The 16,081-nt window shown below is 37.4% G+C and overlaps 2 protein-coding genes across 4 annotated transcripts in view; both read left to right on the forward strand.

Annotated features, from left to right (window-relative positions):
• The first annotated feature begins 1,000 nt into the window (after window positions 1-1,000).
• On the forward strand, window positions 1,001-6,483 carry LOC137101399 (cell cycle control protein 50A-like). Its single transcript, XM_067479797.1, has 7 exons — window positions 1,001-1,479; window positions 2,189-2,308; window positions 2,514-2,621; window positions 2,719-2,806; window positions 2,952-3,092; window positions 3,206-3,415; window positions 5,104-6,483. The coding sequence occupies exons 1-7, from the start codon at window positions 1,231-1,233 to the stop codon at window positions 5,295-5,297; spliced, it is 1,110 nt and encodes a 369-aa protein (XP_067335898.1). The 5' UTR covers window positions 1,001-1,230; the 3' UTR covers window positions 5,298-6,483.
• Window positions 6,484-8,818: 2,335 nt separating this feature from the next.
• col12a1a (collagen, type XII, alpha 1a) overlaps window positions 8,819-16,081 on the forward strand; it is a 51,730-nt gene continuing 44,467 nt past the window's right edge. For 2 of the 3 annotated variants that reach the window (XM_067479356.1, XM_067479357.1), the window contains exons 1-7: window positions 8,821-9,025; window positions 10,264-10,369; window positions 13,875-13,991; window positions 14,083-14,226; window positions 14,625-14,678; window positions 15,429-15,692; window positions 15,895-16,059. In XM_067479356.1, the coding sequence (XP_067335457.1) occupies window positions 10,300-10,369; window positions 13,875-13,991; window positions 14,083-14,226; window positions 14,625-14,678; window positions 15,429-15,692; window positions 15,895-16,059 (814 nt within the window). In that variant the 5' untranslated portion in view covers window positions 8,821-9,025; window positions 10,264-10,299. Of the gene's footprint in view, window positions 9,026-10,263; window positions 10,370-13,874; window positions 13,992-14,082; window positions 14,227-14,624; window positions 14,679-15,428; window positions 15,693-15,894; window positions 16,060-16,081 lie in introns of all 3 variants that reach the window. The other variant, XM_067479358.1, reaches the window with a different exon arrangement.

Raw genomic sequence — 16,081 nt, forward strand, 5'->3', positions numbered from 1 at the left:
GCTAATTTATGCAAAAAGGTCAGATTGATTTTTATGTTTAGTTATAGTAAGAAATGTCTTAGAACATTACATGGATCTACACTCAAATGGAACACAGAGCAATACAATAATGGGCCACGGAAATTTAAGTATTCTGTTATTATAACTTTCAAAGTGTTTTTTTCTTGTAATCAGTCGATATTTTAAAATAAGCAAATTTTATAGAAATACTTTTCTGTCAGAATATAACTCTGCCCTCCTCCCTTCTTTTTACTCACAATAAACACCTGAAAAAGCCCTAAGCGTATAGTATCTTGTGACCCCTTGGCGGGACCTATCTTGTCATCCGGGCATAGAGTAAACCAAAAAACTAAAGTAGTTACCATATCTCCAACTTTACCAACTACGACAGTAAAATGCTATGTACTTTGCAATGTAATCTATAATAATATGGAAATGAAATCTACAATATGCAAATTTTGGCAATCAAGTCAGCAGTAGGATGAAACTCAAAATCACTCCTTTCTGCACATCCACAACCCACTCTGTACAGTCGTTCAGATATTACTCTTATTAAATTAGTCAAGCAGAAATATTAAAATTCATCAATTGGTTAGAATAATCAGCCTTGCTCAAAAACCTTTAGAAGGGCATATGTCTGTAATGCTGCCAGGCTGTTCAATGAGTTTGAGTCATCAAAGTCTTTAAAAACACGTTTATGTATAAACGTTCATATATATAAACGTGTTGATTTCGACCATACGTCTTCAAAAAATATGTATATCTATCTGTCTATGGTTATTCTTCTGCTGATGTGGAGATGCAGTAACCTGCTTTTATTCCTTCAAGTGCCTTTATACTTATGAATACATTTTACAAGGATGACTTTTATTTGTAATATATTATTTTACACCACAGTAAAAAAAAATATACTCAGCTTACTCCACATCAGACAGAATGACAGAGGTGTGTCTTCATTTGCTTGGATGATGTAACTACTACCTACCTCAATCCCATTGGCTCAACAGCTTCCGGGTTCTTCCTCGGAGATGATATTACCAGGAAAAATATAATCAGTAGTGAAACCTGCAGTAAGTTACGGAATTGGATTCACCGAGAGGGTATATTTCTTTCCGTATCCAGTTTTGCCATTTGTCCTGACGCTTTATATCTTCTTTACGGCGTGGGATTAACAAGGAAGTTCCGGTTGTCGACTAAAGTGGATTATTTTGCTCGAAGGACAGGGCAGCTATGATGGCGTCAAGCTACAACGCTAAGGAAGAAGACGGCCACCACTCGGGCGCTTCGACTCACGGCGGAGCCGGGGTTGTAAAAAGTAAAAAACCGGACAACACAGCGTTCAAACAGCAGCGACTACCAGCCTGGCAGCCCATCCTGACTGCAGGCACCGTGTTGCCAGCTTTCTTCGTTATTGGTCTCATCTTCATCCCCATCGGCATCGGCCTGTATGTCACATCAAATAACATCAAAGAGTTTGAGGTACAGTAACAGTCTTCATATGTCTTCATGTCTTTAAAGTGACTACTATTAACGTGAACTAAATAATAATTAGAGGCGAAGCTAATTCTCGTAGCTAACAGTTACACTAAACCTGTTGAAATAAGTAAGTTACGAGACTTGGATTAATTGGATGCTAACTTCGCGAAAGGCTGTTTTCATTGTTATATTTTCCGAAATCGATTTCTGTTAGGCTTTGTCCTGATGAAATTATCCCATCAAGGACTTCATCAAATCCTGAAACTTAGCTTTCAGTTAATGCAGCTAACTTAGCTAAAACCAATGCAGACTACTATAACACTAGCGTAAACAAATGTTTATTGTAAACGTTTTTTCTTAAAGAAGATTGGAATTTAACTTAATTTGCAGAGGCTGTGGTCAGTGGGGGTGTTGAAGTGTATTGCCTTTAACTGACAAGTGTTTCTGGTATTTTTTACAATAATCCGGTTAGACGATTGTTTGAAATAAAAAAAACCTAATCAACACCAATGACTTGCAGCAAAACCAGAATATAATATTTTCCATGAAAGGTGTATCACATTAAATCACTTTTATTTACTTGTACTAAATAAACTTCAATTGTGTCTGTATGAGAATGGAAGAGTATTAAACCAGATGTATGCATGTATTTTGCCTAGATTAACTTAACATAATTTGCTTTTTTTAATACTAACTGACCCCTCATTTTCAGATTGATTACACTGGGGTAGAAAGTAACAGTCCATGCTACGGCTGTGCCAAGAACGTTAGCTGGAACAGCACAACACCATGTCTCTGCTCTGTAGAATTTACACTGGAGCAGCCATTCGAGGTGAGTTGATGACCTGCACCAGCTTACAGTATGCAGGCCCTATTAATAATGCATGCCTTCAGCTCAAATATTGATAGTGTTGCTTGTGCGGTAAAAAGTCAAGCACTACCCTCCATTAAGATCTATTTTGAGGCCAAAGAAAGGCCCAGGTTTGTTTGAAACCTTTATCACCATTGATTCACATATGATCTCTCTTCTCTTGCAGGGGAATGTCTTTATGTACTATGGCTTATCAAACTTCTATCAGAACCATAGACGCTATGTGAAGTCCAGGGATGACAGCCAGTTGAATGGAGATCAATCTTCTTTGACGGTATAATCTTCTAAGTTTTGGACTGTTTTGAAATGCAGAGATTTCATTAAAATTCCCATCTGTATCAGTTTTAACACTGCTATACTGCTATATACAGAACCCCAGTAAGGAATGTGAACCATACCGTACAGCTGATGGCCTGCCAATAGCTCCATGTGGGGCCATAGCTAACAGCCTTTTTAATGGTAATGTATCTGTTCATTCCCCAGAATGTTCAGTTTATAGCAGAAGTCTGTCACTGCTGAGGTCCATCTCATTTGCAGCTTTTACTCCATGTGAAAAATGTTATAGTATTAAGGAATATTTTAACAACATTTTTCTCGGTTCCAGACACTTTGGAGCTGTATTATATTGATATCAATGGCACCAGAACTATTCCTCTTGTTAAGAGGGGCATCGCTTGGTGGACAGACAAGCACGTGAAGTTCAGAAATCCTAGTGGAAGCACCAACCTTAGTGTGGCCTTCCAAGGTGAATTATGTCTGCTGTGAACATGATATTTTAAATGCATAAACATATAACTTTCAAGGACTAGCTTGGTTTTGTCTACTTTTTTATGAAATTTTCTTTTGTCTTTTCCTCAGGAACAACAAAGCCACTGAACTGGAGGATGCCAGTGTATGAGTTGGACCCCTCAGATTCTGAGAACAATGGCTTTATTAATGAGGACTTCATTGTGTGGATGCGCACGGCTGCGTTGCCCACCTTTCGCAAGCTCTACCGCATCATCCAGAAGAAGTCTAGCACAACTCCAACTCTACCCAGTGGCAACTATGTCTTGAATATCACTTACAGTATCCTTTTTAAAGCTATTTCTGAGTGGAAATTCTACTGTACAATCAATACTAAGTTACTTTCAGAATGTAGAGCTGTCTAGAATGACTTTTCACTTTAATCACTTTAAGCTTCTTAAGATCATTAGTGGGATAGATTGATTATAATGTCAGAAATCCTGTCTATTGAGACGTGCAAAACTTAATTATCACCTCTATAAATTTCTGTGTTGTTTCGTGTAAAAACATAGTACTAATCATCTGATTGTAGCTGCTTTTAGTCTTCGGAAAATACTACCTCAGACAAACGGGAACGTAAAACTCTTTTCAACGTGCCATTATGTATTGAAAATAATTCCACAAAGGAAAAAAAAATGTGTGCAATAGTAAGTACTCCCTCACTGCTTCTATAGAATGTAAGAGGGAATATTACAGCCAAGTGCTGCTAATCTTCATCTCTTGATTAATTGATCATTGGCTGGTCTGCGGACTTTTATAAAAGCAGAGGTTTTGGCAGTTTATTGGTCTGGAGCATTGGTTTATTGGTCTGGAGCATTCAGATGTTTGTCAAGGTTAAGAGGGAAAGACATACACAATGTAGAAGCAATTGTTGCTGCACATTAATCTGATAAGCATTGAAGACCATTTCCAAATGATTTTGGAGTTCAGCATTCTATCACTGAGCACGTAAAAGTCTATGACAGCACAATTAGAAGAAGACTGACAAAAACAAGTAGGTTTGTTTGAAGGGGTTCTCAGGATAAAGCCTCCTCTGTCTAAAAAGAACATGAAAGCATTACAGATGTTCACAAAAATGAATCTGAACAAACCACAAGAACTCTGGTATAATGTCCTATGGACAGAATTCCTCTCTGAGTATTTTATAGGCAAATGTAAGTCGATCCAGCCAAAAGCTAAAGCTTGGTCATGCAACAAGACAATGATCTGAAACACTTGTAAATATACATCAGAATGGCTGAAAAATAAAATTTAAGGTTTTGAAATGGCCTACTCAAAGCCCAGAACTCAATCCAATGAAAATCATGTGGCAGGACCTTAAGAGAGCTGTGCAAGCGAATGCCCCTAAACCTCAATTAACTGAGGCAATGTTGTAAAGAAGAATGGGCCAAACTTCCTCCACAACAATTTGAGAGACTGGTACATGGAATGATTTAAGTTACTGCTGCTAATGGTGAATCTAAAGTATAAACTATTGAACCATGGGAGGTACTTATAGTAAGGCCCACATGTTTTCGTTCTTTTTGGCTTCATTTTTGTTTATTAATGGCCGATGAAAAAAAGTTATGATGTTGTTCCTCTGATTTATTTTCATAATACTAAAGGCTGCTACGATCAGAGGATTTCTATTTAGTTTTTACGCAAAGAAATCATGGACTTATAAGATGGCGCACTAACTTAGCACAACTTAACACAAAGATTTGATCGTTACTGTGAAACACTGCTTATTGTATTTGATTTCAACCTGATGCTTATCCAGACCAAACCAAGTTTTTATTTATACTTACTGTGGTCATACACTACCACTGGGGGAAAAAACTGGTTTATTTAAGTTTTCATTATTAAAAATCATTCAGATTATATTATTCAGGTTATATTAATACTGTGTAGATGACTCGTGCATTATTGTAAACAGTACTTTTCTCTCTGTCTAGAAGCTCCAGTCATTTTCCTTAACCATATGTAATCAGATTACCCTGTGCTGAGCTTTGATGGTCGCAAGCGGATGATTCTGAGTACTATCTCCTGGATGGGTGGGAAGAACCCCTTCCTGGGCATCGCGTACATCACCGTGGGCTCCATCTGCTTCTTCCTGGGTGTAGTCCTGCTCATCATCCACCATAAATATGACACACGCAACAACAGCGCAGACATTCCAAGTTAAACAGCTTTTGTTTTGCATTTGCCAGTCTTTGCATGCATGGGTGATCCTACAGGGTCCATACTGGACTCCTTACTGCATTTACCATGAATACACTGGGCTCTGTAAACATCTCCTTTGTTTGTGTTAAAGCAGCGTCTTTTAAGTGTTCTATCAACAGCTGTGTGTGTGTTTGACACATACATGTTACTGTGTCAACTTATAGCTTCAGGTCAGCTATTCAAAATTTGTTTTATTTCTATTTATCTATACATTATCAACGTATCTGTGTTTGTTTTAGCATTTCTTAATTGTTGAAGGATGTATGTATTTTGAAGTTTTGGTCTATATTATTAATGTTATATGTCCTGCTGATGAAAGTAATATAGACTCCATTGACTTACCTCTTAAGGTTGTTGAGCTTAACTTGAATGTGAGATAATCCTCGCTTCTGTGCTGGCAGTTATGAAATACATTAAGGTTCAACAAAGTATTTTATGCTTGAAGAAGTAATACCAAAACTGTTTGAGCTGTGACTGGGTGTATAAACGGATGGAGCCAGTCAAAAGGCATCTTTTTTAAATGATTGAAAATAGTCTTATAATCGAATGCTTATTAATGATACAAACATTATCCTATATAATTATATCCAGAATGCTTGATTACAAAACGCTGGATACTGTCTGAGGCTTAGTAAAGTTTCAGAGTTTAAATGTTTATTTATGTTGTGTTCTTTAATGTTGACCAAAGGATATGCACTTCAAAAGTGTGACAATTGTTTTTTTCCCCCCTTGCTTCACTTCATCTTCTGTTATAAAGTGGTGTTATGGATTTATTTAGTAGCAAATTGCTTTAATTTGAAATTTGATGGGTTTTTATAAGGTTTGCAGGGTGCAATTAAAGAATTAGCTCACTATAATGATGTCATTTGTTACCATTGGTACAACCTGAGCTGCTACTGTACCACTACCACAAATTGCGAGGCAAGTTTCCCATACTGTAAAATATTACAACAATAATAATAGTAATAAAAATGCTATGCTATCACACCTCACCTGTTCGGGGTGGGGTAACCAGAAGGGTTGCTACTGTCTGCACATTATGGGTAAGTAACGTTATTTTAAAATGTACTACAAAAGGACAAAAATCACTAAAAATGATTTAGTTTAAGATGCTCCTGTTTTGTCATTAAACTGGTGTTGATATGTTATTATGTATTGTGCAATACTTACACACATTTGCGAGATTAGTTAGCAAGTTAATGTTTAGATGGAGGCACATGATTTGCTGTGGCGACCCCTGAAAGGGAACAGCCGAAAGGAAAAGAAGAAGAAGAAGTTAGCGAGTTAATGGTTAGTGTTTTTGAGGAAACTGATATATAAACTTCAGAGATAAAGCCATTAAAGTTTGCGTCAGAGAAGTTGAATTGTAGCTAAACAAGGTCATTTGTACATGTGACTCTGACAGCAAACGCAGACTGTATAACAGCTAGGTTTTGGTCATGCATGCATTGACGGTTAATCCAATATAATTATCACAGTCTGCAGTGAGTTAGCCTTTATTTAAACTTTTTCTGCGTTTGACTCATCCTTGCAATACGCAGATACACAGCAGATATCGCTATTTGCATTGCATCAATCGTTTTGAAACAAGGAAAGACTTCCAAGTGTTTGTTGCTTTTTGTTTTTTTCCATACTTAAAACTTTGGCAGATTTTCACAGGCAGCATGACCGGCAGAGTCTGTCATCAAATTGTTAATACTATGAAGGAAAAACAATGTTTCAGGTGGAGTTTTAATCTGTGAGGAGAGAGCGGTGGACACATCAAATGTTCAACATCTGAAAACATAAAAAGTCAAATAAGTTTTACAGAAGCTGAGATGTGATAGTTAAAGTAGCTTAGTTTGAAAATTAACCACTTTACATTATATATCTATATACCACAGGATTTGTGAGACTTGTGGGTGCCGGACCTCAAACCCTCTATGGTTTTTCATACTCCCTCATAAGGAAATGTAATACATTTTGAAATTAATCAGTTAATCTTCAATCAGGTGAACTATGAGAACAAACTTGAGAGGCAAGATCTATGAACAACTGTGTCCTTTTGTAAATAGATTTGTGCCCTAGTAAAAATTCTAAAAGTCTCTATACTTATATTTATTTTCGTGTCCCTAAAGAAAAAAAAAATTATTTATCCAACCTGAATCCACCTGGAAATATGTTAATTTATGGTAATTATTATTTTTAATCAAAATAAAATTTTATTTAATGCAGAAATAGAAACACAGTCCTAAATATCAGTGTATTATTTAAATAATTATATGTCTTCAGTCTTTGCTCTTTAGAAAGGAGAATAATAGAATACCCATCCATCTAATGGGTGTGTCAAAGGACTCTACTCTACAGAGACACACTGTGTTTGGTGTGTCAGCATTTGTCTGAGATTTGATGAGTCAGGCTGACTTATTGGATAGAACACGTTTCATACCAGGGACTTGACCCTAGTGTTCTCCTGAAAGTGACTGAAAATAACTGTAATTTGACAGTGAGTCATCAAATATTGTTTGAAGTCAGGGTAATTACCCTGTACTGTACGACAGTCAAATCAGTAATACATGTCTGATCTCTGTATGGGGAGTGGATGTGTTGTGCATGAGCTGTTTGATGCTGCAGTGCTCATTTTGCCTTCTGAAAAACTCATGCAGAAGCTGCACGTAATTCATTAACTCTCTGTTGTGCAGATTTCTAATCTAGGAAAGTTTGTGTTTAATATTTAAAAGGACTATTTATTCATTGTACAAATCATGAGCTGCAAATATGAATGTGCATCTTTCTTCACCTGACTCCATCTGTACTATAGATGTTGGTAAAGTCTGCTACAAGGTTTATATCGAATTTTCATATTTCAGGAAAATATAAAGACCCCTGTCTCATGTATTACTCAAAACGAGAGTGTAGTAGGAAGCTGCAATTTTCTAAATCAAAATTATTTTTCTACATACAGTATGGATAGTGTGGATTTTTATTTAGAACACTAGAGGGCACCAAAACCCAATTAGTCAGGACGACCACCACAGTTGTAGTAAGGGAAAGAAATGCTGAAATACTTCACCATTAGTAACAGATCAGATGTGCTTAATACCCTTGTTATAAATAAATTAATAGCGACTTGCAAATTTGATTACGCACGTTTCGTATAAAGAAAAAATCATGAGGTAATTGCCACTGTAAAAGATAGAGAAATTTACAAAGCTACAATTGTAATTTTTATTTCATTTGACATGTATGTAAATAAGTTGGTTAAGGTTGTCTTTTGCCCATATAAACCACTCCCCCACAGTGATGTCTGGCCAACGAGGCCCCTGCTGTGAAGTCATATTAGTACTGGAAACTCATTAAATCCCCAGACCAAAGGAATGCGTGAAAAAAAGTAATTTCCAAGCATTGGATCGCTCTTGGCGGGGGACATACATCAACTGACAAGGCAGGGGTTTCGTAAGACGCGCAAATGATGGTAAATTGAGAGTTTGGAACTGCCCCCCTATTAAGTAGCCGATGGTGGAAAGATTCTTCCCACTTGGAAAGAGGCTTTTCCTTCTTGGACATCTGCTGGCGGAGCTTCCAGCAGCCACAAAGAGGAGAGAGGGGTCTGCCCGCAGCTTCTGAAAGTTCTCACTTTCTACAGGGGGAGACTTAAAGCAGGCTGCTCTGCTCTGACTTTGCTCGGTTAATTTTGGGGGGCTTTTATAGGTGAGTAAGCTAAAATATTTTATTCATTCATTATTTTTGTTTTGTTTTTGCAAATGACTTACTTTTGCATTTTAGGAATATAAATATATATTGCTATTCCGCAAAATGTGTAGAATATCAATTTCCCATTCGTTTTGCAGTGTTGTGATGTAGAGCTGATTGACTTTATTACATGTTTGTATCGCATGCGTACTTTAAGATAAATAAAGTTAAACTATTATTAAAAACATACTAACGTTGGTCTCAGCTAGATTTAAGCACAGTGATCGTGAGGCACAGTCACGCATTGTTCAGTAGCGGCCCAGGACAAGGATTTGTGCTTTGGGCCCGATTCTAATTTCGTGAATTTGATTAACTAAGCTTCTTGTGTCCGAAGGGCCAGAAGAGTAATTGTGGCCGCTGAAGCTGTAGTTTTCTTGCTTGTGCACCAGGAGGGGCGCACAGTCTGTAGTAAAAGTATCAGCTGAGTTTATAAGGTAAATGGGGTTTGTTGATACTACGGTGAAAGATAAAACCCCGCACACGAAATTATCAGAACTAATGATTGTGGAATTATCAATGTGTTTGAATGAGTCTATGTAAAAGCCATTGCGTCCTATTCATTCATGTACACAAGTGTCCAGAAATAAATAATCGGAGTTGTTAGAGGTACAATTTCAAGTTTTGAGATACCTATGTTATCCCCGACCAAATTTTTGATTACATTACATTATATATTTTGATTATATTCCATGTAGGAATAGACTGAGGGAATTATAGACTCCAGTAAACTGCAGAGCAAGCCAGCAAAAAGATCAAGGCAACCAGAAAGCATGGCTTTCCAGATTATTCATATGATAATCAAACCACAGGAGCGTGTTTAAAATGGGTTTTCAGTCTTTTATTACTGAATACCCGCAGTATGTCAGTCAATACTATAAGTGCCTACCTCAGGGTGTGGGCGTCACCTGGAGGCAGCTGTGTGTGCCAAGGTGTGGCACTTGGAAGTCTAGATGGAGCTTTTTTCAACATTATGGAAAGCAGTTATTAAATAATGAGAGCTATCCGTTTGGATTTTAAAACAATTCAGTTGAAGATTCAGACAGGCAGACAGGGGGTTGCATTGTGTATAAAGACAAACTAACATCTGTAATGTATTTTGTGAAATTTATTTCTGTGGTGCCTTGTCACACCACACTGGCAAAGTGAGTAGTGTTATTGATCTGCAGATTAAACACATTTTCTCCCTTTGTCTTCAGACTGATTGATGTGTTGCTGACCCTTTAGGGGCAAACATGAAGCTAGGGCTGTCACTGGCCACGGCTGCCTTCCTTGCAGCCCTGTTATCCTCCATAGATGCTCAAGGTAAATGAAACCACCTGGCCTCAGTCCACTCACATATCCTATCCTTTCTGCCTTTTTAACTCCTCCTTCTCCTCTCACATAGTATCTCCAGTTGCTACTCATATTTTAGGGATTAGTCTTTCATGTCTTACAGCCATTGTATGGAAAAACTGCACTTTGTATTGAAAAAAAAATGAATAAAGAGATTCTTATTTCATGTGTATGCTATTTGACTTTTAGAATTACTGATTCCTGAATGACTGTCATACTTTCATGCCCTCATCTGTAGTGTGTTTTGTCAGATTTGTCTTTCAAGACTCATTATAGGCTTTGATCTCAATTTCAAATCCAGATCCCCTTTACTTGCATTAAGGCTGTAATTTAGATGGTTTAAACCAATACTTAACGACCAATTTTCTCATTGGGATTTGGCAAATAGGACCAAGCAGCCAAACCAAAGTTTATTTAATTTACAATTTCTAATTAATTCATTAAACAGCAGGACACATAGAACATAGAGTCATTTCATGGTTCAATGTCTTCCTATAAAGGCTTTGGCAGGGCTGTTGCAGTTTCTCCAAATCAAAAAATGAAAGACTTTCAAATGCTTGGGATTGACATCACCCATTGAAACCTAGTTATTGTGATTATGCTAAAATTGTACTAAACCTGTAAATCTCTGCATTGATTTTTGCAGTGGTTGCAGCAGTAAGTAAATAGCCTTTTAAACCAATGGTGCAAATATGTGTTAAATCAAATATTAAACATCAAGAAGTAGAAGTGGTGTTATTTAATAATTAAAAAAATATAAATAAATTGTACCGGTTCCCGTGTTGCATTATACAGAGTAATCAATCAAGAAAAATGCTTAAATGTTTCAAAAGGATATTTAAGTGCTATACTTAAATAACTTTGTGTATATTTCAGTTGTAGCAGCGATTACATGTCGTTAACAATCTGTCACAACTATTGATGGAGGAGTAATTACATATGAAAATATGGTATGGAAACCTTCAGATTTTTTCCCTTTCAAAGTTCTCTGGCTGGGTGAGGGGGTTCTAATGTCTACTCTCACATATCTCCACTAACGGAATGGAAAGATGAAATACGAGAACAGCAAATTAATCCTCAGACAGCACAAAGACAAAGAGCCTTTCTCAGGCTTCTTTGCGGGCATTCGCAAAAATGCTGAGTTGCAATACATATGGAAAGTTAATATGCAGTAATGTTTAATGTCAGCACATGTTGTGGAATTACATTGGCATCTGTCCTGCCTCTTTGGGAGAGTCAGTGTTCTTTCCTCCTCTTCTTGGTCTCTCATCCTGGCTGTAGCTCAGGCCAGGATAGCTGGTGGGCTGGAGACCGGGGTTACCGACAGAACAGTAGCCAGACTCTGGCCCCTGGGAGCCAGAAATGTCCTTTAGGAGGAATTGACGAGATATATAACAAGAGCAGCCACAAGATCCAAATAACACACCAGAGATGTTTATCCTTTTTATTAATTAATTTTTTTTTTTTTTGAGAAACCAACTTCATTTCTTAAGTAAAATTTCATACCAGAATGCCATTGAGTATGGTCAAAGTAACTGTAACAAATTGAAATAACATACTAACGCAACATTTTGCCGTGGACAAATGTGGGAGTGGAGGGAATTGCAGGGAAAGACCTGCCTCTTTCTTCAGATTTTGCCATTCCACCATTCCTTTGTTACATACTACCCCCTCTCCACTCATCTATGCCTACACATACACAAACCTCCTACATACACACACACTTCCATAGACCTTACCATTTGTTGTTGGAGATGAGTTCTCACGGAGAAATCAGGGGGAACACGGTCCATCGGGACTCCTTGGGTTGATATGCCAGGTTGGTGATCCTCCAATCCCAGTTTTAAAATATTTGATGGGTTCCTTTTTGTCATCTGCCTGTGCATTCAGTGTGTCCCAAGCTATGGCTTCCTCCTCCAAAGTGTATTTTACAATGATATTCTTGCCTCCCATGTTACTCTACTTCTAATTCACAGCATGCACCCATGTGTCAAAGATCTTTAACGATAACTTACAGTCTTCTGCACGGACTGCTACAATAGCACTGTGGTCATTAGTGGCCAACCACTTCAAGCCACTAAGCCAAATAACATCCTGCTAATGTCATTAACATCCGTAATTTACTCACATATTTCTTTAATTGTTTCTTCTCTACCAATATTCACTTCTTCTTTTTGTCACTGAAGCATCTTTGGAAATGCTATTTTAGTATTTATAACCTAACATTTTGAGCACAGTTGCATGTGATATTAAGAATTTTGTTTAATTACTAATTATGAAATGAAGAGAACTTAAAGTTTACTATATAGTTCTGGGATGATAAAAATGGAAATTTTGCACTTTTCACATTCAATTTTTGAAATGCTTGCATTTTGTTTTTTTTTAGCTGCTGATGAAACTTTAATGCATGTAAATTACAAACTTTATGCACTAAATGTTAGCACACCTCCTTCTGTACCTACTATCTGGCTTAAAAGCTGTAAAAAGAATATCATTTTAAAATATGTTTGTCATTTCTGTCTGTGTGGTCCCAACTGTACATGGAAACTACCGTTCAGTCAATCAAAGTTGTTGAGCCAAACAACTTTCTCATGTACATGATGCATGACACTGTGATCAAGTCAGCTCAGTGTAAAAATGTGTGGTCTTGTCAAATTGTATATGTTTTCCTGTATTTTTTAATGTACACACTTCTTCTTTCACAGTACATCTGAAGTCTTTTGAGTGTCTGAAGTAATCTTGTGCTCTCATGCCTTCTTATGCATTTTGCTGTCAATGAAAAAGTACACAAGAGTCTCTAGTGACAAATTGTGTATTCTTTTTAAAGGTTTGCAATGGATGTGTGCCACTTGCTTGTGTAGACAGGCTTAACCAAATACACAAATGAAGCACTTATCGTCTTTAAAATATGTTTATATACAATGTATATAGAACATATGGTGTTCAGTTTTGTCAAGAGTTATGTCAGCAACTATATGGCAACCTTGATTCCATTGTATAATCAGTAACTAGAAAATGAAACCATTGTTGTGTTTTTGTAATGCTGAGATCAGCTCCACCATAAAAGCCATTTAGTATGTGGTTGAGGCATGCGTTGTAATGACTGCACACAGCATGTTGTGGATGGTTCACTCAGTGTTTGCACTTTGGTAGAGTGCATATGTTGCGTATGCCAGTGCTTGAGTTGTTGGCCATCTTGGTTGTGCAACTCAAACAAATGCCATTTTGCTCCGAAATGGCTTCTCACACTTTTTCAATGTTGTCACATTGTTACTTGTCAACCTCACAAATAGATGTCAGTGCTCTGTCTTTGTCCCCAACAAACAAACAAAGCCACTTCACTCATGAAGTGTTTGTTGTTGGGATTATTGTGAATGCCTAAAACATTTCATACTTTGGTTTGATCATAAATATTATATACATACAAACCCTTGTAATTCTTAAAATTTAACACTATTGCATCTCTTGTTTGCAGTGGAACCTCCCTCTGACTTGAAATTTAAAATTCTAAATGAGAACACAGTGGAAATGTCATGGACAAGACCCTCTTCAGCAATAGAGGGCTTCAGAATACAAGTTATATCAGATGCAGGTCAGTATGAAGTCAGCTTTTATGTCCGTGACCAAACCCAGCAGTATAGTTCACCTCATCAGTTGTTTTACTCCTTCATTTCCACTCCTAGATGAACCTTCTCGAGATTTTACCCTCAATGCACAATCCACTACGACCTCAATCACTAACCTGACCCCTGACACGGACTACTCAGTGTCCATAAACTCCTATTATGGGTCGGAAGAGAGCATTCCCATCTTTGGCCAACTGACCAGTAAGGGTTCTTTTACACTGTTTTTAAAAATCATTTGAAATCATTTTTATTATAGTGTATAGTGTTAATACTACTAGAGTGTAAGCCCAAAAGCTGCTATTCCGAGATAGTTCTGGAAAAACTGCCATTGCTAGGGACCTTTGGTAAAAGTATAACTTTTTTTCCATACAGCATTTTCACATGAGATGCAGGAAAGAAGGGAAAAATCACATCTGTTTAATGAATATTCTCTTTCTCGCTCTTCATAGCTAATGCACCATAAAGATATGTGTTTGTGTACCTGTGGTATTTATCCTTTAGACAAGCTTTTATGGTTTGCTCGCCTTTTTCCGCTGTGAAAAGTGGACAGAGACAGGCAATGTTTGGTGCTAACTCACCAAGTGTTTGCTGTCTTTCAGTCCAGTCCAGTAACACCAGTGGACCAGTCAGGAGGCCACAGTCAGATGCAATCAGTGAGTATATTTACTACAGACTCAACCAAAACCTGAATGGGGCAGAGTTTCCACTTTTTAAAGATACTTTTTCCCCTCATGACTGTCATATTTTTTTCCCCATGGAATAATTGAATCAGGCATACATTTTGTCTTCTCTTGGGGTTGTCAAAAGGAAAGCAGTCAGGATTCTGACAGTGACTAGGAAGGCAAATAGTGGTTCTTTTAATTGAAACCAGTTGGCATTTTAACAGGAACAGAAAGGAAGGCTGGAAGCTAGGACACAATGGTTATGTTATGTGTCATGGACTAGAAGGAGAGCAGGGGGTTGTGCCTCCTAGAAGTAAGTGATGTCCTTTAGCAGTTAAGAGCTCTTAATGAAATGTCATCTCCTTACTGAACACCCAGAGAATGTGTTCCAGAGAATTTCATCTTTGACTGAAATTTCCACAGGATTTGGAAATATAAAACTGAACATTGCTAGTGGAACTACTTCTGCTGAAGGTTTAGTCTAAAAAGCCAAATATTTTTTTCTCTGTCTGCTTCAATACCTTTACCAGGCTGCTGTTTGGCACTGGTTGATATTTTTTTTTGACGTTAGGATGCATGTCTTTTAATCATAGAAAAATATTATAAAAATATTCCTACATGACTAAACCTTTTTTCTGCCATACTTTATTGGCTATTTCTGGCTTGAAAATGTAAGCCATAAAGTTTTTACACCTTTTAATAACCACTATGTAAAATCCAAACTGTTTTTTTTTTTTCCAGAATGTTCGATCAGTGCATTAGCAGATCTGGTTTTTCTCGTGGATGGCTCTTGGAGTGTGGGCAGAGAGAACTTTAAACACATCCGTAGTTTCATTGGAGCCCTAGCAGGAGCCTTTGACATTGGTGAAGACAAAACTCGGGTGGCTGTGGTTCAGTACAGTACAGATACCCGCACAGAGTTCCCCCTTACCCGGTACACCAAAAGAGGTGACCTGCTCCAAGCCATCAACTCCCTGCCGTACAAAGGAGGGAATACTATGACAGGTAAAGTCTTATTCAAGACAGAGGTACACAGATGAAAAGATGCAAACTCTTCTGTAATGGCTTTGCATGGTTGTTTGTAATGCTTTAAATCTGGAAATCCCTGCAAGTCTGAACATTACTTTAAAGTTGTTTAATGCGATGGTACATGGTGTAAGAAAAAACAAATTTAAAATACATTTAGACATATTTTTCTATTTTAAAGGTGATGCCATAGATTACCTGCTGAAAAATATCTTCACGGAAGCAGCTGGATCCAGGAAAGCTTTTCCAAAAGTAGCCATGATTATCACTGATGGAAAATCCCAGGACCCAGTGGAGGAGTATGCTAAAAGACTTAGGAACATCGGAGTGGAAATATTTGTCCTGGGTATGGTTTACTATTCAGTGTT

The sequence above is a fragment of the Channa argus genome, chromosome 16 (assembly GCF_033026475.1).
Source record: "Channa argus isolate prfri chromosome 16, Channa argus male v1.0, whole genome shotgun sequence".
Lineage (NCBI taxonomy): Eukaryota > Metazoa > Chordata > Actinopteri > Anabantiformes > Channidae > Channa > Channa argus.